The sequence below is a fragment of the Indicator indicator genome, chromosome 17 (genome assembly GCF_027791375.1).
Source record: "Indicator indicator isolate 239-I01 chromosome 17, UM_Iind_1.1, whole genome shotgun sequence".
Classification (NCBI taxonomy): domain Eukaryota; kingdom Metazoa; phylum Chordata; class Aves; order Piciformes; family Indicatoridae; genus Indicator; species Indicator indicator.
In genome coordinates, this window is record NC_072026.1 from 10408704 (window position 1) to 10434225 (window position 25522).

The 25522-nt window shown below is 44.6% G+C and overlaps 2 protein-coding genes across 2 annotated transcripts; both read left to right on the forward strand.

The window, feature by feature from the left end:
• The first annotated feature begins 6537 nt into the window (after positions 1–6537).
• On the forward strand, positions 6538–20976 carry SLC25A43 (solute carrier family 25 member 43). Its single transcript, XM_054388642.1, has 5 exons — positions 6538–6809; positions 9223–9464; positions 10459–10631; positions 19236–19370; positions 20449–20976. Exons 1-5 carry the CDS (start codon positions 6538–6540, stop codon positions 20650–20652), a joined length of 1026 nt encoding a protein of 341 aa, XP_054244617.1. The 3' UTR covers positions 20653–20976.
• A 2718-nt stretch (positions 20977–23694) lies between these two features.
• On the forward strand, positions 23695–25522 carry SLC25A5 (solute carrier family 25 member 5). The gene is made up of 4 exons (XM_054388552.1): positions 23695–23805; positions 23940–24426; positions 24541–24681; positions 25281–25522. The coding sequence occupies exons 1-4, from the start codon at positions 23695–23697 to the stop codon at positions 25436–25438; spliced, it is 897 nt and encodes a 298-aa protein (XP_054244527.1). The 3' UTR covers positions 25439–25522.

Genomic DNA, 25522 nt, shown 5'->3' on the forward strand with positions numbered 1-25522 from the left:
GATCAATTCTCAGTTCTGCTGAGGAATTCCTGTGAAACTCAGCAACCTTGTATGTCTCAGGGGCCTAAAATAATACAGCTCTTGAGAACAGATTCAAGCTGATCAGGACTACAACAGGACATCAGATCACTTGGTCCAGCCTCTGCTAACCATTTAAGGCTGCAGCATTTCTTGCAGAAAGGCACCTGACTCTGGTTTGAAAACACAGTATGAAAACCTGACACTTCCCATGGGCACATTTGAAATAGATTCTGATTTTTGGTGAACCTTCCTCTACCAGATTCACATCCTTTTAGCATCTGTGTGGTTTTGCGGAGGGTTTATTTGCCTTTTTTTCCTCCTCTTACATGCTGTAATCCAGGTGCCTTTTCAGACATCTTACTTAAAATACATAGCTTGAGCTCTTTGAGAGCTCTCTCACAGTCCCGCATTGTGAGGCATTTTCCTAGCTGCTGAGTATTGTTAACTTTTGTTGCAATATTCTAACATGCTCCAGTCTCAAACATATGAGCCCAAATCCAGCACAGAGTATTAATTTGGTCAGTGCCATACACAGCAAACTAACTCCCTTAAGCCTGCTTTCTATCATCACTTAAATATACTCCCCACAATGCTGGAGTGGAAACCTTTCAAAGCGTTAAACAAAATAACGAGGATAAATCAGAAACTCTGAATTTTTATAGTTTTTTTTTTTTAATATATGCATGATCCTTTTTACACTGCCTAAATTATTTTAGGACATCCTAAAATGTGTTACCCAACTTCATACTTCAAAGCAAAATTAGACGTTAGGGAAATATTTACAGCCTTGCAAGACCTAACCTCCAATACCCGTATATAGCCTGTACGTGCAAAATGAAAGCGAGAATTTGATCCAAAGGTCCATCTCACATTTGCTCATGGTACCACTAGCTCATACCATCCTGTTTCCCAGAAGGTCACTCATGCCAGGCCCTGGGTCATCACAACTGTTTCTGAAACCACCACCAACGAGGTCAGGAAAGAGATCTAGCTTGAAGACAAAAATAAAATAAAAATTGTCTTTTGCCAGGTTACTTTTCCACTTTTCAGATAACTGGGTTTCCCTGACCTCGTGCATTGTGCAGGCACCAAAGAGTTCTACTACATGAGCTGAAGACAGAGGAAACATCTTAATTCCACAGTTGAGTATGCAGAGCTCCTAAGAGCAAATGGGGATGTGGCAACTGTATGTATTGATCCGTAGTAGCAGAAAGAGCCTATCATTCAGGGAAAAGGATTTACCAGAGTCATTTAGAGAAGTTTAAACAAGAACTTTACATAGATTTTCAAGTTTATTCATCTTGCTCTGCAAAAAATTAAGTGAAGAGCAGAGATGCTGCTGCTCACACAAATGTCGCAGTAAGAGGGGCAGTTTGACGCTAATGCTCCCAGTGTCACTGCCTCATGCTGCGTGTTTTGAGGTGGGAATAAAGAAAACTGCAATCCAACCCCATGTCCACGGGTACAACTGCTGAGAGCCCGCCGTTCCTCGGCTCGGCGGGAAGGTGCCAGAGCTCCAGCGGGATCGGCAGGCACCGCAAGCAGGGTTACGTGCGGCCAGGGCCCGACCGGCGCCCACCCGAAGGGAGTTTCCAGTGGGGTCTGGGAGACGGAGGCAGCGGCAGGGCCCAGCTTGCTCTCCTGCCCCGGTGGGGTACGGGGAAGCCGCCTCATTTCCCCGCCGGTCCAGACTCCAGGCTGCGGAGAGCCTCTGCGGCCTCACCCCAGGAAAACCCCGAGGCGAGCGGCCCGCTGCGCCCAGCGGGTGGACCCCGGCGGGAAGCGAGTCGGCGACACCGCTTCGGCCGAGCCCGCCGCCGCCCCGGGAGCCAAAGGCTAGGCCCGGCCCACCCGAGCCCGGGACACGACTGACACCCTAACCGACCCCAACTCTCGCCAGCCTATGCCGGCTGGGCCGCGGGATTCAGTCAGTTTCGCTACAGCTGCCGGGAACTGCTCTATCCCAGCTGTCCCGGCGTACGCGGACCGGGCCTGGCTGATACGGAGTGAGGTGGCAGCCCTCCGGCCGCAGACCCGTCCCCACACGGGCCAGGCCGGGCCGGGCCGCGGCCGCTCGCCAGCGCCACAACCGCCAAGGCTCCAGCACCCTCAGCCAGCAGAGCGCCCGCGCGGGACACCCAGCCCAGCCGCCCGCCCCGCCCCAGGAGCGCCTCCCGCAGCGGCGAACGCCCTCCGCCGGCACCACCCTTGTCCCACAGGCCGCAGCGAGCCAGCTCCCCTTACCCCTCCGGACACCGCCGCAGCCCGCTGAGAGCCCTCCCCGCCACCACCCCGGGGCGGAGCGCGGCGCACGCTGAGCAGCGGCGGAGGCGCCCGCCTCTGAGGCGCGGCCCAGTACCGCCCGCTCCTCCCGCCTCCCGGAGCCGGGCAGACTAACGTTGTTGCTAAGTCCCCGTCCGTGGCTTTTGAAAGGTCCTGGAGAAGACGGGAGCTGCCTGAGGACTGGATGAAATTACACAGTCTCGTTTCCATCCCTAGAAAGTGATGGAACAGCTAATTCTGAAAGTCATCTCTAAGCACTTGGAGGAAAAGAAGATTATCAGGAGGAGTCAGCATGGATTCATGAAGGGGAAATCACGTTTGATCAATCTGATGGCCTTCTGTGATGGTGTAACCAGATGGGTAGATGAGGGGAGAGCAGTGGCTTTTCGGCAAGGCTTTTGACACTGACTACCATAACATCCTCATAGGTAAGCTTAGGAGGTGTGGGTTAGATGAGTGGACAGTAGAGTGGGTTGAGAACTGGCCGAATGACAAATCACAGAGGGTGGTGTTCAACGGTGCACCTTTTCAACAGTTCCACCTTTTCTCTGGTTTTAGCATTAGCTTGTATGTCTTTAACCAGTGGAAATGTAGTGCCTGTACCCCTTAGTATTGTATGGCAGTCTGCTCCGCACAGCAGAAAGCTCCCAAAGGTGTCAGCATGTCACCAGCAAGTTGTTGAAGGTACCATCCACACTTCCCAGCATTTGATTATTTTTACTTCAGAATCTCCAAGGAAATTGAGTTTAGGGCAGTTGTTCACTCAAAGTTGTTCACTTAGATTTCAGTGGAGCAGGTTGTCTCTATCTTCAAAATACACCTGTAAAATATAGTACAGTTTATGTCCTTTGCCCTTCTTCTTAAAAATAGTGACCTCATTTCTTCCCTTGAGGTAGGTAGTACACCTGTGACTACAATGGTCAATGATCATAGAATACATGCAAGGATAGAGTAAAGTTACAGATCAAAAAATCAAGTCTGCATTTGCTTGCTATAGAAGTTGCTACCTTTACCTGCAAACCTTTTTCTGGGTCTAGTTAGCGTCTTCACAGTTGTTGCTTCTCCTTGCATCAGGAAGGTTTCTTACCTCTAATTAAGCAAGTTATATGTAAATATAATCCATTTTCTGTTTTGTATTTCCTGGAAACTGTGGTCTTTTGTGGTTGCAGGCTATCCTGACTGGGGAAATGCATGTTGGGGGAATCACTCTGGCAACACTCTCATGTAAAGAAGAAATGCCATGTTATATTAATCAAAAGTGCCACATCCAAAACTGTTAAAAGGATGATTCACTTTTGCACAGTGGATAAAGGAACTGATTCACTTTCATACAGTGAATAATAAAACTATGGGCATAATTTCTACCAAAAAATATTAGAGACTGAGAATGTTGCTTCAGAAGTGGACTTGATGTTTATAGAGACAACAAGAAAACCCAGAGTTGTTTTGCAGATTGGTTTATGCAAAAGGTACAATGTCTGAGACACTAGAGTGGCATAATTGTCCCACATCTCCCCTCTGCAGAATAGTTGCACTTTTCTCTGCAACATGCAGGTTTCTAGGCCTTATCCCACCTGTTACCTACTTGGTGGTGCAGACCCTGGATTTGCTCTACTCTTACAAAAACCTTCTTAAAACTGGAAAGCAAGGAAATGTGAAAACCTGCCTGCACAAGTCATGTGATGTCTCTGAAAATCAATGGAGGCAAAGACGGTACAAAGGACTGTGTAGAGCCACCTCTTATTTTTATCCTGGGTTTATTATCATCAAGCTAAAGTGGATTTGAAATAAATCATCTGTAATGCACTATAGCATTCACATAGAGATTGCAACATCACAACCTACTACATTTCAAATGGCTTTGATTTAAAGCCTGGCAACCAGTGCATGTGGATGAGCGTTCTCTGGGACATTCAGGAACAAGCTGAGGTGGAAGATGATTGGGAGAAGCTTTGGGCGTGAAGCATATTTTAAGTATGTGCAAGTAAGAATCCTGGCTATGGTTCTGCTTTGTAGCTTGGTAACTTCATTCCAAGAACGATGTCTGGATGTTATAAATCACAGCTGAAGTAATTTAAAAGCTAAGATAACTCTCCGTATTGAGACTATATATATATATATATATATACCTCCCTACTTACAGGATGTACATTCTATAGGAAAAATCAAATCTCTGAATTGTATTTAATTTTGAAATAGAACACCAAGACCTAAAGGACAGTAGGAAACTTCAGTTTTGTTTCAGAAATAACAATGATATGACTTTCCTTATTGCAGATGGTTGTTGTTGCAGGTCTGACTCATGAAACTAATTTGTTGACTGCTGAAGTATTCTTTCTGTAGATACTGAGAGGCAGGTCATCTCCACAGCCATTTTTCCCTGGTTTTAGTACTAGCTTGTGTGGGTTGAATACTGCCATCCACTGGCTGGCTGCACAGAAAACTCGCTGAACTTAAATCTCTTTAATATTAAAGACTTTTCTGGTGGTATTTTGTTCTGGGTTGTTTTTTTTTTTTTCACACGTTTAACTTCCCTGTTGGGACTTTCTCATCAGTCTGTATGATGATGAATTTAATCTGCAACAAGTTTACCTCAGAAATACTTTGTAAATAAGTGAGGGATTTTGCTTAGAGTCCAATAACAATAACAATAACAAACAAACAAACATTTAAAAAAAAAAGATAGTTCCTATTCCAACGAATTAGTTTTGGCTGTAAGGAGAGTTCTCCAGAACATAAGCTGTCCAGCCAGAGGAAATATAATAATTTATACAAAACGTCCTGCATATATAATCCTTAACATAATTCTGGTTTATAACATTTCTGAGCTGTGCTTAGAGTGCCTATCAATGGCATTAATTCTAGTATGATTTTTTTGTTATGAACTTGAACTTCCTTTTTTGGACGTCTGCTTTCAACTGATGAAGCCAGCTGGCATTGTGAATTGATCTTGGTACAGAAAGGCAGGCTGGTAATTAAGTCACAGGAGTGGGACTGCAAGGTTCTATTTCTGACTTGGTCACAGACCTCCTGGGTTATAACAGGAAGTCTGCTAATTTTCACTCTTGGTCTTACAGACAACACAACTGCTTGCTGGAGTAAAGGAATGGAACACCACCAGTAAAGGAATGGACCAAGTGTGTGTTGTGCTCTCGGAGTCTCCAGCAAATGCCTTGGAAATCAGTGGTAACTGAATACCTCAGAGCAGCGCTAAATTTAGAGCTTTCCCAACTCATATGTGGGGATGGCAGGGAGAGAAAAGTGCATTCTTTGACAGCTTGGCACATTCTCTTTCCCTGATTCCAGAAGAGACTTTAAACATATTCTTATTAGGTACTGACATGCCCATGTTAGAGAAGAATGGAATTTCATTTAGGAAATGACAGCAAGCTCCAGCACCACCCTTACTAAGAAAATCAGTGTATGACAGATGTCAGTGCTGTGCCTGATTCTGATGTTAGCCACAACTGTATTATTCTGAAGCAACTCATTGGTACGAAGCAAACTATTTGCAGAATTACAACAGAAAAAATAAAGAGAACGCCGAAACCAGTGCAAATGGTGTCTGAGGCAAATTTCAAGAATGGTGTGATAGATGAAAAGGGGTATAGTAATGCAGGATGATACCAGCGTAGGAAAGGTTAAAAAATTAGCTACTAGGTACTTTATAAACTACAGCAGACACTGTATGAATACACAGTGATCTTCTAGGAAATAAAAGGTCTGTTCAGAATAGTTTTTACAAAGGACTCAACTGCATAAAATGTATGTTCAATTAAGTTCTGTCTCCAACTGTAATAAAAATGTATTTTTGTATGAATAGCAAGAGAGAGAAAAGAAATCCAGTTCCCTCAGAGGATTCACTTGCTCCAATTGTGTTTGCAGTGATAGCTTTTGTGAGATACAGGAAACTACATAGGGCATAAACAGTATAAACTTGGGTTGGCAGAGAGGGTGAAAAGAAGGCACAATGTAAAGTAATAATTTTTAGCAATCTTGGCTCCTACTAGCGACAGACATTTTTCAATTCTGTTTTTTTTCAGGATTGCTTCATTTCGGAAGGTGCCAGGAGGCGGAGCCCGCGCCACAGTACCCTCTGGCGGCCGAGGCTGGCGGCGGCGCCGCCCCCGCGCTAGCCGCGCCCTGCCGGGCCGGGCCGGGCCCAGCCGAGCTCAGCCTCTGCAGCGCTGCCGAGCCGCTCGGCTCTGCTCGGCTTCGCGGCCGCGCGGGGCCATGGCCACCTGGCGCCGGGACGGCCGGCTAACCGCCATGCAGCGGCTGGGTTGCGCCGGGCTGGCGGGAACGCTGAGCCTCAGCCTGACGGCGCCGCTGGAGCTGCTGACGGTGCTGGCGCAGGTGGGCACCTGGCATAGCCGGAGGGGGCTGCGCGACGCCGGGCACTGCTTGTGCCGCACCGAGGGCGTGCGGGCCCTCTGGAAGGGGAACCTCACCGCCTGCCTGCGCCTCTTCCCCTACAGCGCGCTGCAGATCGCCGCATCCCGCCGGTAAGCGACCGGCCCCGGCCGGGACAGGGCTTCGCGGGGGAGGACTACGCTCTCGCTTCGGCCTTCCGTGTCTGCTACAAAAGAGGGGATGGAGAGTAGAGGGCTTAGTCCATCGGGGCACTTCAAGGTCTCTGTCTCAGCTGGTTGCGTGCCCCCCTGCCTAAAGACGCGTACCTTGGCTGATAACTTCATTAGCGAGTTTATTCAGCGCGGAGCAACTCCTAGGGCGTGGTGATGTGCCAGCAGCTGCTTATCAAGCCATAGGTGCTCCTCAGAAGATGAAGGGTCGACAGTCTGGTGAACCTCTTCTGCTCAGCCAGATTGCTTTAGGAACGAAGTTATGGTACTAGCAACAATTGTGGCTGCAACATCTCTGCAGCCGGTTCGTTTTATTCACCTACGCTCTCTCAGTGTGTTTACATTGGATCAAAGGAAGTAACAAAATCACGATTCATATCTTTTACCCTGTTATGCCGCGGTTGCCATGCAAATTTGAGCGGGCTTGAAGTCGATAGGTGACGTTATTTGCTTTAAGATCTTGTTTTCGGTAGTAGGCAGACAAATTAAGGTAAACAGTGGGAGGAGTGCAGAAATCAATACGGAGCAGCTCTGGCAGAGCTGTGTCCTGGGATTCCCTCTTGCTGCCGGCGTCTTTCAGCCTTGGGAAGCAGCGCCTGACCCTCCCCACGCAGCAGTGTGCTTTGCCTCTTGGGAGGTTGGGTTTCTGCCTCTCTCTGTTTTGTAAGTTCAGCTGTGTGCATGGTATGCACTTGACATTTCCGCCCAGCTGGGCGATGGGTTATTCCAGGCCGTGCAGGGTTGGGGGAAGCTGAGCTCAGCCCTTCTGCCCATTCCGGCCCGCCGTGCCGGGCTTTGTCACCCGTCGGGATGCGCGAGAGCGATCCCGGCTCTGCCTGTGCCTTTCGGCCGAGATTCATGTAGCAGCCCTGAAACTGAGCAGCGTTGTGTCCTTCAGCTTGTGGTCAGGCAAGGGGAAGGATAACTGCAGTAGGAAGGCAGAAACTGCGATTTAAATGTCATTTACTGTTCCCAGAGAGTCACCGTGCTCCACCAGTATAAATCAGTTGATTTTGAGCAAAATACTTAACTTCATTGTTTGTTCAGCTTGAGTAGTATTCCCTTTGCGAGGCTATAGTTCTCTTGTGAGAGAAAATACATCAAGACGAGTATAGCAAAATATGGAAAAGCAAGAAACACAAAAAGATAACTTCAATAAACAGTCACAGAGGGACCGGGGCTCGGTGCAGTCTGCAGCCTGAGCAAGGGCAGTGTAGGGGAGCTGCCAGGGGAAGGGGGTTGAGCTGACTTTGCACCCTGTCTGCGGTTACTGTGCAGTGCACTGACTCTTGTCTTTCCGTGGCAATTTTAAATGTTACCTGCCTACAGGCACCCAGGCACCCTCCCTGTGCATTCATGTACGCACAAGGAAAACCAGGACGTGTTGCTTTAAGACTGTACAAGACTCATAGGAAAAAAAGATGTATACCCTTTTGCTTCTGCTTGGCTAGTCTTTGCTCTGGTTTGTCTACAGGGCATGAGGCAAGTAGGTCCAGGGATCTGTCATGCAGTAGGAAATGCACACGTGAAAAAAATCAACTGAACAAACAGTTACGTGCAAATATTTGCAAATTATTTTGTTCTAGACATGGTAACACAGTGTAGTTTAAATCTGCTGTCTGTGTGGTTTAGTTCATACTTTCAAAATAGATTAATAAGTATCTTTACCTCCAGTTAAGATTCTCAAGTCTTTTTTACTTGTTGCTGCCTCCATGACACTTCTCCCTGATGGCAGAAGTGCCCTGTGTGCATAGAAAAGTCCTGTGTGTCACAAATGTGTGACAAAAGCCTTTAAAACTCTGTCCTTCACTTTCAAAATTCCAAATTTAAACCTCCTGAGCATAATAGTGCCTGGACAGTAGTATCTCTGTGGACCTTTCTAGCCCAACATTAGCCTCAGAGGAAGGTTCAGTTGTTCTCAGAAGCTCTGAGATATTATCTATATATTTCTTCTTATATGATAACTTTGGGGGGTTGGATCAGTGTCTCTAACTGACGATAATGAGAGAATTTCTTGCAGCCATGTTATGTAGTCCAGTCCCTGACTTTGGTGTTAATTTTTGCCTTTATGTACTTCCTTGCAGTATGAATTTACCCAAAATCTCTTTGGGCTCTTAGGCAAGCTTTTTCTGATTCAGCTTATTTGCTTGTTCATATGTTCTGTTTCACAGAGGTTCTGTTACTTGTGTGGTTTTGCATACAGTAAGGTCTTAATTAAATACCTGTTGCAAGGGGACTGTGGGCAGAAGAATGACTGCATTGAGAATACACCTTAGTTTTAATGTGTCTTTTTCATACAGTCATTAATAGCAGCTCTTTTATGTGTTTGCTCTAGACTTGTTATACTTTTCACGGATGAATTGGGTCATATTTCCCACTGGAGGGCCATCATGGCAGGAAGTCTGGCTGGCATGGTTGCAACCATCGTGACTTACCCCACTGATGTAATTAAAACACGTCTCATTGTGCAGAACCGACTGGAACCATCTTATGAAGGAATTCTTCATGCTTTTTACAAAATTTACCATCAAGAAGGATTCCTTGCACTCTACCGTGGTGTTTCACCAGCTATATTAGGTAAAATAATAATGGGGAGTAATTGCCTCCTCTCATGTTGATTATTGCAGCTGTGTAATGTGTTTGCTTCCTTGATTTTAAAAGCAAATAGTAGTGCTCTTCTGTAGAGGGTCTGTAGATTTACAAGGCATGATAATACTGATTACTTCTGCTACAGCTTTATTGTATGGTTAAACATTCAGTGAAATACTCTTTTCCTTCTTTTATAGATGATCTAGCTGTGCTCAGACACAAGATTTTCACCATTTAGTTCTTGAAAAATAACATTTAAAAATATTTATACACATATAGTGTTCCTAAATCTTATCTAGGTGTGAAAGCATCTCCCTAAGCTGTTCAGTGAAAGCAGTATGAGCAGTAATGTATAACTGATGTGAAAAGTAAAGATTTGTGATATTCTCTTTTTACATTAAATGTCCTTAAAGTTATTTATTTACTCTCCATAGCTTTTAAAAATGCCATTTAACTGTGAATCCACCTTTTCACAACAATACATTATTATAAATAAAAAATAACATCAATATTAACAATGACAATAACAACAGTAATTGTGTATAATCCCACTATAAAATTGATGAGAGCATGAAACAAGCAAAGAGAACAGAAGCATCCTTCATCAGCTCAACTGAAGAAGCAAATCTGTTTACCTGTACAACTGCTAGAGTTCAGTTGGACTGGAGGCACAGCTTGTTGCAAAAGAGGTAACCTGGAGAAAGAGCTGACCTGTTGTGGAATCTAAAGCAGTTAATAATTCTGACAACATGCGTATTTTAATATGTAAATATATGCCCCTGTCAGCACATATGGATGCTATAGTATGGCTGTTTGGTGGTAAAGCCCTGACTATGAAGTTCTGCCAAGTATTGATCAAGTTTGAGCAAAGGGAGATGTAAAGTGTCAGTGGCTCATCTCATCTCTCTAGGTTGTGCAATGAGCAGCTCTGCTGTCTCGGTATGCAGTGTGTTGATATAAACCTGTCTGCTTTGCTTTCTAGGCGCTGTCCCGTTCTCTGCGGGCTCATTCTTTGTTTACATCAATCTGGACAAAATCTGGAGAGAACCCATAGTTCATTTCACTCCTCTTCAGAACTTCATAAATGGCTGTGTAGCAGCTGCTCTGGCACAGACACTTTCTTTCCCCTTTGAGACTGTCAAGAGGAAGATGCAGGTATAGAGCACTTGTGTTACTAGTACTTTGTTATAGGTGCTTGTTTCAGGATCTTGGGACAAGATTAGCCAGATGATCATGTGACACTTTATTTTTCTTATCAAAAAGATATGGAGACTTTGGTTTAGTTTGGTTGGGTTTTGATTTGGAGTGGCATTTTTTTAGGGCGAGGTTGCTTTTTTTGAACTCTAAGCACTTTTAAGGTGATTCAGGTACTGTCATGGGATATGTGTATGTTCTCAGACTCTGGGGTCTTTAGCTTTATTTATTATTTTTTTCTTGTCAATTCCATCAAACTGACAGTTCAGAACTGGCAAACCTTCAGTCAAATACAGGCATTCGTTCCCCGCTGTGAACAGCTGTCATCATCTAGCGGCTCTCTGGCTGAGTTTGTTCTGTTAGCCTAGTTTATTGGACTGCAGATTTATGGAAGCCTTTGGGATCTTAAAAAAAGCCATCATTTGGTGTGGCAATGTTATATAGATCCTCATCCCCTTCATCAGGTGGTAGCATGGTTTGCTAAGTCACAACCTAGCAAAAGGTCAATGAAACCGTGAATTCCCCTCTCTTGCTCCCCAACTTCTCTTTTTCAGATTCACTGGCACAGAGGTCTTTGCTGCTACCTCTCCATCTCATAACCTCAGCAGGAGAAGTAATGTGTTCTATTAGACCAGCTCATGTAGCTGATGTGCACAGGAGGCAGGCTTTAGGTCTGAGCCCTTTTGTCAGGTATCTCATAAAATGTCTCAGGTGAGAAAGAGATTCTCAGCATGAAAACTTGGTAATTTTTTCCAGCTGTATCATATGCCTAAGAAAAACAATTACTCTTTTCAAGTCCTCTTTTTCTTTATATCCTTAAGATCACAGCAGTCCTGCTGCGTGAAAAAAATAAAGGCATTCACTGTGCTGTTTCCCTTTTAATATTTTCTGTCGATACATCAGTTACTTGAATATTCAGTTTTTGTAATCTGTTCAAAACTAACTTTCAGTTGTAACTGCTGTGATGTTAAATTCTGTGTCAAGCGTTGTCTTGACAGGCAAGTAGGGAAGTGGAACAGGCCCACCTTGCATTTTCCTGCCACTAGGCTGTACTCTTTCTCTTAGTGGATGCTTAAAACATCTGATCAGCATTTCTAGAAATAAGGGAACTGGATTTATTGCCTCAATATGTAGGCAGTAGATAAATATGCTAAAAATACTTCGAACAGGAAAAATGCTGAACAACAGAGAGGGTTTTTTCCCTCTAAGATGCATTGCCACAACTAAATAGTGATTTTTCCAAGCTTAGAGAAACATCTGTTGAGTGATTTATTCTGAAGGCATAAGAGAAAGCAAGAAGAACTAGATACCCAGATGTGAAATACCTAGGTGTTTGACAATGGAAATTACAGAAATCACAGAAACTTGTCCAAAAGAGAGACCTGTGGAAAATCACACGCAAGCTGATAACCAAGAGTTCACTGGAACTCATGTAAGGTCATCCAAGAAGATTGTTTTTCACATTTAGCACCAGGTTATGGCCCAGCTTTGCAGGGACCAGCTCTGCTTTTTGCATACTTGCAGGCCTGTTCCATTTGTAAGATGGTAGTCAGAAGAGAGAATTGTCTGGGACAGCACCCTAAAAGGGACCCAAAAGAGGAAAAAAGGCCTTCAGGACATTTCAGTGTTCTTTAGAGAACAGAGGAGCAGATTCTTCTGATGAGTTTTTCTCACACCTCATACTCTGATCAGCCTCTGTTCACCAATTCATCTTTCTAGCTGATAGAAAGAGGGATGTGCCAAAGCCTTCAGCCACTTCTGGGCCTTGCAGGTGCTCTGCAGTGCATGTGGGGAAGTGCTGGTGTTGTGTTGAAATGCTGAACGCTTGTTTTGTGTACAAAAAGAACCCAGTACACTGCAGAGGTCAATATCAGATTCCTCTTCTTTCCCTTCTGTCTCACTGACCTGGCCGATGGAGGTAGACTTTTCCAGTGAAGCTGCTGGTGGTGGGGACCAGGGACTTGTAAGGCAGTTTCAAGAGCTTCAAAACCTGAGAAACTAGGGCATAAGGCTTCCCCGATTCTGGGATGGGTATAAGCCTGAGACCAGAACATCCGGTTCAGATCTTTACCTGACGTGATAGGCAGTCTTAGAAGAGTTAATTCCATCCACCTCATCTAGACAATGCCTGAATTGTTTGCACAGACTAGAAAATTAATTCTGCTGTGGGAGGAAGGATAAGATGCTGTTACAACTGAGATTAAAAATAATTTTGTTTCATCCTTTCTCATTTTATGTATTTGAATCCTACACTTCTGACGTCAACAGCTTCTGTCACTGACATCTGTGGGAATAGGAGCTGACTGTCAGTGAACAATTCTTCCTCTGTGTTTTGATGACGATTGTAACCATGGCTTTTTCCCCCCTCTGCTATTGGAATTATCTTTATGATGTTTACTTTTTTTTGTTTGCTTGTTTTTTTGGTTTTTAACAGAGATGCTGTGTTTGCTAAATGAATGTTTTTCTTGAAAGAAATATTAATTAATGCGAGTGAGTTTTACTGAATATGCAAGTCCTCTGTGTTGTGCTTATCCTAATTTTATTCCTTTGTCTTCCTTTTTTCACTTTGCTCCTGATTGGCATGTTAGAGAATGAAGAGGTACTGTATGCATGTTTCAGCATGGAAATAAGGCTTTTGTTATGCATCTGTAGAAGGGGATGAGTGAAGGAGAGGGTTGTTCAAAGGGATGTTCTATATCAATTGCTTTCCTGACTCACTCAAGTGCTATAGCAGTTTCTGAACAAAAACATACTGATCTTTATATCTTTCTGACTGTTCTTGGCTTTCCTTCCTTACCTCACAATATCATGTTCTTTGTTAAATCTAGTAACTAAGTGATATTCAAATACTACACTTTTACCTTGCAGTTAAGAACACAACACTTTTTTTTTTTTTCCCCCCTCCCTATGATTCAGTCTGGGTCTAGGAGAAGCACTGGTAATATGTTTCCACTTCTCCACATCATCTTTTTTTCCAGTGATGACCTTCATAAGTGCATATTGGACTGAGCTCTGGCATTTCAGTAAGGGGAGATGAATTTAGAGCTGTTACATGCCGTACAGAAGATTATTATTAGAATGACACTGATCTCTGGCTACATGTAGAACTGAAAATCTGCAAACATGTAAATGCAGACCTAATGCCCAAGTTTGGCACTTCCTTCTGTGCACATGACCCTCAGAGGTAGGCTCAGATAACCCCGGCTGGCACTTCTCAGCCAAATTGACCTGTGACTTTGATAGGGTTTCTTTGGCACAATGCACAGAGGTGACCCTAAAGTTTCACCAGATACTGCATTGACTCTAGTTATTCCTCATCTGCTTACATGAACAAACTTTGCATGGTTTGCAGAAGCTCAGCCCTGCCTCTACCTTTTGATGTGTAATTTATTTTAATTTCTGTGACTGAAACTTGTCTGAAACTCGTCTTTGTCAGTAAACACTTCTCAGGTATAGTTTTACCATTAAACCCTTGTTATCTGGAATAGGCACACTTTTAGACTTGGCCCCAGTTTAGATAACAGAGGAAAGGACAACCTGTTCCTAGAGTGCAGGAAGCTGGTGGTCAGCTGCTCTGCTGTGCTGCTCTAGAACCAGTTGCCTCCTGAGAGCTTGGCATCATTTACCTTCCTACATGCCTGAATACCTTTGGTGGACTTTAGCCAGGGGTAAGTCAGCATTACCAAACCACTGTCACAGAAAAGACAATGACTACCAGTAAGGCTGTTATCCAGGAGAAAGGCTTAATTGGCACAAGAGAATGCATGTATTCTCCACTATTAATACTTATATTTTAATTCTTTCTGATTTGAGTGGAATGAAATACTCTTTCAAGCATGCAGCCTTCACTTGAGTGAAATTTCTGTTGACTGCAGTGGCATTAGCTTGGATGAAAATACAATCTTTGTCCTTCAGATTCTTTTGAACTAGTTACGCTTGCCTGTTGCATGTGCCCTTATTAACCCAGACTGCAAAGACTTCTTATTTTAGATGCTAGATTAAGAGTATGAGCTCCTGAGCACTCCTCAGTGTGCACTCCTCTACTTCAAAAAAAAAAAAAAAATCAGAAGTGTAGGACACCTGAATTTGTTGAAAATATATAAATAACAAGCAGTTTTACTCTATCTGCCATCAGGGTAGCCATACCACCCATGGCAGCTATTCACTCTTAGCTGATCTTTCATACTCTATTCCAACGGTGCTGTGTACTCAATAAATAAATAGCAAATCTTTGTACCAACAAACTCGGGGGGGCAGAAAGAACATGGATTGAGAAATATTTCCATATAGCCTGAGATACATAGAAATTCAGATAGTTGCAAACCAGAATGTCCTGAAGTGGGATTTTTTTTATCTACACACTCTGGACTCAGGCTGAAGTGGCCTAATACTACATCTACCATTTCCTGACCTGGTGGTCTCTGCTTGGTCCCCTCTGAGTCTTGGAAAGGTTCAAGTGATTGGTCTTTTGGTGGCTATGGTTCCTACTGCAGCTGCCATGAACTACATCTGTCCTTCAATCCTAAAATTAAGAGGGGGTTTAGAGTAGGTCATTGAAGGGAAAATCTTTATAAGGGTCTGTGAGATTAATTCCCAAAATGGGACTATGTTGTTCTGGCAGTCACCTTGTGATGCAGACACTGGGGGAAATGGTGTGAAGTTTTCAGGTAACAATGATCTTTAACAATTAGCTTGAGTTTTGTCATGATACTTCACCCTTATTTAAATATTTTGTTTATGTAAAAGTGAATGCAGGAAGGTTGGTTGGATTTTTTTATCAGTCTGGCTCTTGAGTTTGGATTGTCAGAACAGAATGCTAACTTCAGGGATTTGTCATAATAACTTGGAATTAGTGGCCTTTGGATACTAAAAGGCTGTTTGTGAGAGCCAGTTTGCATTTGAAGTGCTTTAATTATTTAGAGAACCCATCAGAGGTAAAAGGATTAGCAACTTAGCCTTACTACTACTGTGACTAACAGTTTGGTACTCTGTTTTCAGTGCAGCAAGCTGTACTGTATCTCCAGCCTTCTGCAGCATGAGACAGCCATAACAAGGGGAGAAGGAAGTCTTAAAACACGTTCATAACAAACAGGTTTCCATGCAGCAGCCCATAGCTTCAAGGGCTGTCAATAGAAAGGAATTCAAGCTGCTTTGAAGTTCATGTCAGAAAATGTTTCTGTCAGAAACCTGATCTTTTTGGTATGAGATTAGCTGTTTGATTTGTGTGACATAGTAGATTTCTGGGGGTAAAAAAATATATAAAGCAACTAGTTTACTAGTTTGATCTGCTTGATTACTTCCATTTTCTGGCTCTGGTTCCATAAGGCAGTTGTGAGGATTATGGTGGTGTAGACATGCTTTGATGATGCAAGACCATTCAAAACCCACAGCTTTTGCCACCCCCCCCCCCCCCCAGTAAAAACAGTGCCAGATGAAACACTTTCCTATTTTGTTTTCTTGTATTATCACATTTTAACTTTGTGTAATTGTTTTCCATAACACTGAAGTTTCAACTACACTGAGGGAGTTTTTAGTTTTCCTTTTGCAATAGGTGATTCTGAGATTCTGTGGACAGGTGTTTAAATACGGTGTGTAGGGTCCTAGAAACATCCTTTTCCTGTAAAGCAGAAAGACTGGCATAGCATACTTCATACCATAGACTGAGATCTTGAAAATGTCTGTAACTGTGGTGAAGGTTACTATAAATAATCTTTCAGTAAATCTCTTAAGAGGTCTGTGGCCAAATTAGAAACCTGGGTGTTTGATTTACCTGTTCCTTTTTAACTGTCTTCTGGATGTGTTTACTGCATGTAGAATCTTACTGAAACCTGCAGTGTGCTTGTTGCCTGCCTTGGTGTCACAGGCAGGAGTACTGTTACCAACCCCCTTTGATATGTGCCTTTGCAATGTATACACTAAGGGGATTAGATCTAACTCATGTAGCTAATTCTGGCAGGGCATGCCCGGCCTAACACAAAGAGACTTAAAGCAGAAGGGGATCAGATGTTAACAGCATTCCTGGTTTCCCGAGGTATTAGAAACCTGTTGCTCGTCACTGCTTCATTGCCTGTAACTTCCTTTACTAAAAAAGCTTGTGGAAACTGCCCAGTAGTCCAGAAAGCAGAACAGGGGTTTGAAACCAGCTCTCCTATGACTGCTGTTGCATTTTTAAGGATCCTTGCATCATTTGAGTCCTCTTGTAAACACCCCTGCTCTTAATACCACCACTCCTAGTGGAACTGGTACCTGAAATCTCAGTTGTGGCACTCAGCATGTTCTATAGTACAGTCATGAGAGTCTCTGTGCAGGAGTTTCTCAAGTGAAGTGCCATGGATTAAAGCTTGAAAAGGCTTTTTCTAACAGTTGGATTTAGCTATTTCTTTTTAAATCCTTATGCCCCTTAAGTAACAGAGCAATGCAGACAGCTGAGCTTCCTTGTAGCAAATGAACATAAGTGAACATGTTCATGACCCTTAGTTATCAGACTAGTTCTGTTACATTGAAATACCTGAAATCACAATAGTTAAATCCCATAACATCTGCCCAGGAAGCTGTGGGAGCTTGTACCACAGTTAGGAGTTACGGAAATGGCTGTTAGCCCCATGGTGTTAGCAGGGCCAACATAGACACAAAAGGGATAAGCAATTAGAACAGTTGAAATACTTTATCCCCTGCAAACATGATCCCTCTCTTACAAATCAGGTACATGGTTGAGAAAGTTCAGAGAGAAGCAAATTCCTCTGTTGTCTCCTCCTTAAAGTATAACAGACTTACCCTCATCTAGGGTAAAGGAGCCAGGACATGATAAAAGGGATCCAGAAGATAACAAATCAGTATGTGGTGAAAGCCTATTGCTGCCTTTCTCAGTGCAGACAGCTGCTTTCCAAAAATCACCTCCCAAAGCCTTGTCAAAAATGAAACAATGGTTTTACCTGCTACCTGCTATCAGAAGTATTTTGCATATGTTTCAGTCATGCACAAAAAAGTGATTAAAAAATCATACATGATTTTTTTGTAGGTAAAGAAGACTAAACAGTCTGTGGGGTGATTAGGAATTTTTCTTGTTAGCTTCTAAATCTTAGCAGTAGCTTTGCACGTAAGGCAAAGAGATGCAACAGCATTAAAACTGTTTGATTAGCAAGTTCTCTTTTATACCTGGAGCATGAGTTTTGATCTGTTTCCATTTCCAGCATCTAAGTTGACAAGTATTTGAAATGCTATAGCTGAGGCATCTAGAAAATGTCATAACCACTTGTCAATTTATGAGAGGCTTGCCATAGGCTTAGCAGCTCTGAGAAGCTGTTGGTTAGTCTGGGCAAGAAGGGGAGAAGTTCTGTTATCACATGGTGTTTCAGATTGTTTCCCTATTCAACAGTCAGTTAATGGTACAAGTCCTGTTTTTATGAAACTTCTTCCCTGTGGTGCTCAGCTTGCATGCACCACGTTCCCCCACTTCCATTCCTGACTGGGAAGTGTCACTTGCCATGTGTTGGAGCAAAACCCTGGTTTACTGCTGCAAAATAAACCTATGGCTGCATGTGCACAGATGGATGAGGATGGGATTATACCAGGACAGGTTATACTGTCTGTGCTAACGCAGTAGGAGATTAATGAAAGAAGGATTTTGCTGTTAAAAATGACCCCCTATACTTCTTCCATGTGAACAGACTCTGTCTCTACTGCAGTTGGAAATGTAGCTGCAGTCCCAGAGGGTGCTCCCAAGCTCTCTGTAACCAGTCCAGATCAACTGACCATGTAGCAAAGATAAGGGAGCACAAGCACCAACTGCTCATCTGCAGCCCTTGGTGGGCTTGTGCAGCCTGGATCGAAATCACTGTTCTTCCATTTCTGCTGTGTTGTTCCTGCTGAACCCATAGTACAGTTCACCCTTCTCGTTGCAGTGGGGACACAGCCTCAGCAGCCAGAGTCAAGATAGCATGCTCCTCTGTTTTGATCAGAATTACAGGAAAGCAGTGTGGTATCTGGGTCCAGCCCCAAGATTCCCTCTTTTAGGTGCTCCACTAACAGTGATATGAAGTAAGTCTCATAGAATCACTGAATGGTGGGGGTTGGAGGGAACCTCTGGAGATCATCTAGTCCAACCCTCCTTCTGACACAGGTACACCTAGATCAGGTTGCACAGGCATGTGTCCAGGTGGATTAGGAAAGTCTCCAGAGAAGATACTCCACCACCTCTCTGGGCAGCTTGCTCCAGTGGATCCCCTCCTCAGACTTGGGCGGGTGGCACGTGCGGGGTTGATGCCTTATGCAGCTCTGGTTTGGATGTTTTGTCTTCACAAGGGTGAGATTTATTTCGAGTAGTGGCGCCGTGTGAAATGACAGTTCTCTTTCTCTTTTGTACTTGTCAGTGAATTCCATCCTTTTTTAGTTTATATTTTAGGGCAAAATAGCTGATTCTTTTGGGTTGATAGAAGAACCTAGATCAGTCTGTTGAAAGCTGTCATTAAGCTTTCTTTATGTACTTGAATGGAGAAAATAATCATATTTAATTACTTCGGATTTCCTTTGCTTGTTCTAAATCTCCCCTGGGTGTCTCTTGAACAGGCCCAGAGTCCTTGGCTTCCCCATTATGGAGGAGTTGATGTCCATTTTACTGGCATGAATGACTGCTTCCGGCAAACTGTGAAGTACAAAGGTGTGCTTGGACTTTGGAATGGACTCACAGCCAGCCTGCTCAAGGTGAGGCCTTGCTTTCATCCCAGTCAAAGAATTTCCTGAGGTAATCAAGAAACGTTTTTGGGGTCATAAAGCTTATGACCGTGCCTCCATACTTATTAGCATCTTATGGATGACAGTCTGTGACAGAACAGATAGAACCTCAGGGAGTTTATAAACCTGCTTTGGAACTTGGTTATATTTTCCCAAATGTAAGCTTGCCTTCTATATGTCAGTACTTTCAAATTCATTTGAATTTCCTTAGAGAAGGGAGTGCTGCTAACATGCAGAGTAGGGTATGGAGGAGGGATTGGAAGTGATCCACTTACAACATCTGAACAGGTTCTACTCAGCTGAGCTCCAGTAATTTGGCATGTACCAAGCTGCAATGAGAGATATGCTTGTGTAAGCCACTTCCCCAGAAGTCAAAAGCAGTACTTTGGACCAGCTCTTTCATGCATCTGTATTAGTAATCACAGCCCTTGCTGAGTTGAAAACTTGAAATAAAGCACAGTAGCTTAAACAGAAGGTAATTTAGTTTACATAAATATGTTCTACAGTGCTGCAGTGGGGATTACTTACATGGAGTACTACAGATCAGCTGATTGACATGATTGGCTGTGATGGTCTGCTAGTGCCTAGCCCTACCTTGGCTGGCATAAAGCCATGTGGCACCAGAGCTGCTGATTCTGCATGGGGCAAAAGAAGAAAATTGTTCAGTTGTTCTGTTCTACGTAGAATAAATTCATCATTTTCTACTAGGATTTGCTGAGGTTGGCGAGGATTTGGTGAAGTTGACTAGGCTTTGCTTAGGTATTTGACAAGCTGTGATAATCTATAGGGTATCATAGACCTTGTTACTCATGATATTGCTATAATTAGTTATGTACCAATAATAAACGCCAACTTTTAGTGTGCTGCAGGTGCCAGCCTAGTTTGAGATGAGACTGATTTTATACAAGCAAGCACAGCTCTATTAGCAGATGAGATCAGAGCTGAACTCCTAGAAGTTTCCTTTTTGAAAACATCAAAATTAAGAATGCTACTGGTAAGTTTAATATTACTTTTTATCTTATGCTGCTTTTGTGTTTTATTTTATCAGATTGTCCCGTACTTTGGCGTTATGTTTAGCACCTTTGAATTCTGCAAGCGGGTCTGTCTGTACAGAAACGGTTATATCGAATCTCCTTTAAATTACAAACTAACTCCTGGGGTGGACCAGAGTTTACAGCCACAGGAACTGCGAGAATTAAAACTCCTCCGAAGGGAAAATTTTGAGCCAAGGAAATCAGCTCTTGAAAACTGACATCAGTGTCCACTGTCCATGCACACGACCTTTCTTAAGGACCTTTGCAAGAAAGGCATGCTGAACTACAGGTACCAGTGTTTAGGCAGCTTGTTTGGGTTTGCTGCTGAGACGCCAGTGTCAGGAATGAATAAATCTTGTATCTCATTTGGTGGATGGATATAAACAATATGAACAGCAAGCATATGCTGAAGAGGAAATATACAACTAGTTTGAAAACACTGTGGTATTGGAATGTGAAATTACATTTTTCTAGGTGCTTTTCCATACTGAATAGCCGCTTTGAGAAAACTACCTTGAGAAAGGCAAGAGAACTGAGTTGAAAGTATAAATCATATCTTCTAAAATAATAAGAAAATTCAAATTACAAACCTACAAGAATTTCTACTGAAGTCTCTATTTTTAGTGATACTGTGTGGTCGTGGCATTCTGCTGATGTAGAATTAGTTCAGTCACACTCCAGAATCCACTCTTCCATTTCTGAAATCTACTTGAAAATAATAATTTTGTATGAATCTTTATCTTAAAGATGGAAATACACTGCTGCAACTGTGCTTTTGCTAACACAGAACTGTAATGTGCAAGCCAAACTGTAATACACTGGAATGACAATCTTGCAAACTGAAGTGCATGCTACAAAGCTTTGCCTCCCTTTCTCCTGTATCCTTACTTCATGTAGATTAATTTATTTTGAGCTTTGAAAAATAGTTTTCCTGAAGTTCTCTAACTGAAAACTTTGCTGAAAAATGCAATTCTTAAATGTCTTAGGTATTTCAGAGCCATGAGCCTTGTCTCACTGTTTTGGTATTCTTAAAGCTCTATTTTTAATATTAAACTATTTTTTTACTTTCTATGTGCAGACCCAGGCCTACAGTTCTGCTCAGAACTTGCCAGCATAATAGCACTGTGAACACAACCTATGTTTTTTCCACATTCAGTGCTGTGATCCAGAAGCCACAGGTAGTTTCTGTAGATAGGAACCTCTTTCCAAGACCATGAGGCTGCTGCCGGTGCAATTGATGCGCCATGGACTAGTCTAAGGAGCTTTTGGATGATAAAAGATCATCTTGATACTACACCCGAGGACCTAAAGTATTGCTTCAGTTCCTTTGTAGAAGCATAGCTATGAAATAGCCCCATGCTGCTACCTTCTGAGATAAAACCTTAAAGCCTGTGTCCATGTGTACAGGCGACTCTGTCCTCTGCAGCATCTCCCACCAGCCTCAGGCTGTGGCAGTGTGTGGATCTTAGCAGCTTGGTGAGGTGTGTGCACACTGGCTATAGTGTCCTGCAGCACAGGATTTGTCTGCTGGTTTACACAGCTTTTTGTGCATGTTTTTGTCCTATTTATGTGTCTGCTGTGTGGAAGTAAGTAAATCTTGGAAACAGTTTGGTTAGGCCAAGTAGAAGTAGGGTGAGGCAGTGGCAGATTGATGCAGGAACAGTCTGTGACTATGGAGTGATATCTGGAGAAAGATTTGGCATAACAGTAAGGCCTGCCTTGCACCCAGAACTGAACATTGATGTACCCTATAGCTGAGATCTCTTAACGGGCTTGCACAGTTCTGCTGCAGTGGTGCTTCGAACTGTATTTCTTCTCAGAGAAGAAATGTAAGTGTTGATAGCAAAAATTTGGAGAGAGCAGATCTGGTGTCACACTGAGGCTTTAAGTGCTTTTGGCTCTCTAACCACCCTGCCTAGTGAACTCATTTCTGTGTGCCTCAGTTTTGCTGTCTGCACAGCGCAGGTAAACAGTACTGAGATTTATTTGAGATGTGTGAGTAAGGAGATGTGACTTGTGAGTGTTTTGGGAAGGAAATAATTTCTAAGGAGTGGCCTTACATTGTCCAAGCATACCTGTCTGGTTTTTACTAATGTATTTCTAAATAGATTGTAAAGATTGAGTGATGCGTGCATATAGTCTGATCAGCTCTTCAAAACTGGTAAGAGTCAAGCGAGTCAAAAAGTTACCTCTAACTTGTTTCTGATATGCTAATAACACTTTTGTATTGTAATGTACTCCTATGACCTATAAATTACTCACAAACCTTTTATCATCCAAGTCTCTGCTTTGCGTAATCATATCTATGTGTGTGAGACTCCCCAAAAGGTGATATTGAAATATTTCAGACAGTGCTGAAGCAAAGTGTTTCAACAGTGGATCACTAACATGTAAAATGGTGAGCGATCATGAAGAACCAGTTAAAAGCAATGCTGAATTGCAGAGACAACTCTTAGGTAAACTGACTCAGGTAACATTTGGATGCAGTAGAGGTGGTAGGTGGTACTTGATGGCGTAGTAGTGAGTCTCTCTCATCTTAGCTGAGCTCAGGAGTGGCGACAGGTCTCTGTGACTCCTGGGGCATCGTATAAGCAAGGGGGGTCGTAATAGGAGAGGTCTTGGAATGGGGGGTTTCGGCTGTGGTTCAGTGAGATTAAAGGTTGGACCAGATCATCTTTGAGGTCCCTTCCAACCTCGTGTTCTGTGATTCTATGGTTCTGAGAAATTGGGCAGAAAGACTTGGTTTTGTGAGATTGAGCAGGCAATCGGTCCTGTTACGTCTGAAGATTAAACAGGCGCCGAGCCTCCCGCGTTCCTGCCCGAGCCGCAGTCGCGCTCTGTGCCCAGCTGCCTTCTGCGTTGTCTTCATGATGGCAGTAGGATGGCGCAGCGCGGAGCTGGCGAGGAGCCCCTCACCGGGTGCTGCCGGCTGGAACCTGGGATGCGGCGTGTGTGCCCCACGGGTGATGCTCGGCCGCGTGTGCGCCGTTCCCCCAGTCCCCGGCCATGTGCCCCCCGCCAGCTGCAGCGGCGGCCCCGTCTCCCTGCGGCGTCCCTTCCCCCCCCCCCCCCCCGCCGGCAGCCAATGGGCTAGCAGGACGCGGCGGCGCGGCGTGCCCCGCCCACGTGCGCGCGGCCGGCCCTATATAAGGCGGCCATTTCAGCCGCCCCGCGCCGCCTGTAGCGCCGCCTCCTGCCGAGCTTCGCCCGGCCGAGCCTCGCGTTTCCTCACCTTGCCTCGCCCGCCGCCGCCTCCCGCCATGACCGATGCGGCTGTGTCATTCGCTAAGGATTTCCTCGCCGGCGGAGTGGCGGCCGCCATCTCCAAGACCGCCGTCGCCCCCATCGAGAGGGTCAAGCTGCTGCTGCAGGTGAGCGCCAGGGACTGGGCCCGGGGCCGTACCAAGGTCGCCTCAAGGAGTTGGGGGGAAGGCGACGATCGCGGCGGGCCAGGGGCAGGGGATCGCAGGCGAGCGGCGCTGAGGGGATGTCTCGGTCCCCGCAGGTGCAGCACGCCAGCAAGCAGATCGCCGCCGACAAGCAGTATAAGGGCATCATCGACTGCGTGGTGCGCATCCCCCGGGAGCAGGGCGTCCTCTCTTTCTGGCGCGGCAACCTGGCCAATGTGATCCGGTACTTCCCCACCCAGGCCCTCAACTTCGCCTTCAAGGACAAGTACAAGCAGATCTTCCTGGGTGGCGTGGACAAGCGAACCCAGTTCTGGCGGTACTTCGCCGGTAACCTGGCATCCGGGGGTGCTGCCGGCGCTACCTCCTTGTGCTTTGTCTACCCCCTTGACTTTGCCCGAACCCGCTTGGCAGCGGACGTGGGTAAAGCTGGAGCTGACCGCGAGTTCAGTGGGCTCGGTGACTGCCTGGTCAAAATCTTCCGGTCAGATGGCCTCAGGGGCCTGTACCAGGGCTTCAGTGTCTCTGTCCAAGGCATCATCATCTACAGAGCTGCCTACTTTGGCATCTATGACACCGCAAAGGGTAGGTTGACCAAAGTGGCACTGAAAGGGAGATGCTGGGCTGTGGCAGGCCCGTAGTGTGTTTTAGCATATACTGATGGCTTACCTGCCGTTCTCATCTAAACCTCTCCTGCAGGTATGCTTCCAGACCCAAAGAACACCCACATTGTTGTCAGCTGGATGATTGCTCAGACTGTCACTGCTGTTGCTGGTTTGGTCTCCTACCCTTTTGATACCGTTCGTCGTCGCATGATGATGCAGTCTGGCCGCAAAGGAGGTAAGTATCTACCTCCTTTTGTAGGAAGTATTGGGTCTCCCTGAATCAGCAGTTGGTGGACCTGAGGTGAATGCAGAGTGGCTTGGCTTTCACCAGCCTGGGTCTATATCCTCACCTCTTGGGAACAGTAAGGTGTGAGAGGGGCAGCGGAAGTGGTTGTCAGGTGGGAGACATGAAAGAGCCTGTCTCCACAGCACACCTGTAAAGTGGCATGCACAACTCAGGCATCTATCAGTAGGTGGAGAAAGCAGAACTTGCCCAAGGATGTTGCAATCTTGTGTCTCTGGGCCAAGGAGAGATATCCCTAGTAGCAGGCATGGCCTGGCTGGCTGTGCAATAGCTTTTGGTCTGGAAGTGTTGGTGTCAAAGCAAACAGCAGCTGCTTTCTGCTTGAACCGGTCCTTCAGGTGTCTCCTAGGGGTAATGCAGCAGTGTATCTCCTGAGCAGTCTTGTCCTCCTGATGCACTGATACTGGAGAAATTCAGTCAAGAAATAGGATACAGTTGAGATTCTGAAGCAGGTAGATATGTTAGGCTATTTCTGACCCGATGCTGGGTGTCACAGACCTCTCATTTCTAATGCTGTCTGTCTCCTGCAGCTGACATAATGTACAGTGGCACTCTTGACTGCTGGCGGAAGATTGCCCGGGATGAGGGCACCAAGGCATTTTTCAAAGGTGCATGGTCAAATGTGCTCCGAGGGATGGGTGGTGCTTTTGTCTTAGTCCTGTATGATGAAATCAAGAAGTACACATAAGTCGTTTCTTGTTGTGAACTGGCATGTTGTTATATGTACTCTATGACTGTTCATGGACTTGTTTGAAAACCATCTAGTTACTAA

Coding starts and splice junctions, on each gene's coding strand:
- SLC25A43 (XM_054388642.1), top strand. CDS start 6,538: ATGGCCACCTGGCGCCGGGACGGCCGGCTAACCGCCATGCAGCGGCTG. Junction 6,810..9,222: donor CAGATCGCCGCATCCCGCCG/GTAAGCGACCGG, acceptor TGTTTGCTCTAG/ACTTGTTATACTTTTCACGG. Junction 9,465..10,458: donor TGTTTCACCAGCTATATTAG/GTAAAATAATAA, acceptor TTTGCTTTCTAG/GCGCTGTCCCGTTCTCTGCG.
- SLC25A5 (XM_054388552.1), top strand. CDS start 23,695: ATGACCGATGCGGCTGTGTCATTCGCTAAGGATTTCCTCGCCGGCGGA. Junction 24,427..24,540: donor CATCTATGACACCGCAAAGG/GTAGGTTGACCA, acceptor CCTCTCCTGCAG/GTATGCTTCCAGACCCAAAG. Junction 24,682..25,280: donor GCAGTCTGGCCGCAAAGGAG/GTAAGTATCTAC, acceptor TGTCTCCTGCAG/CTGACATAATGTACAGTGGC.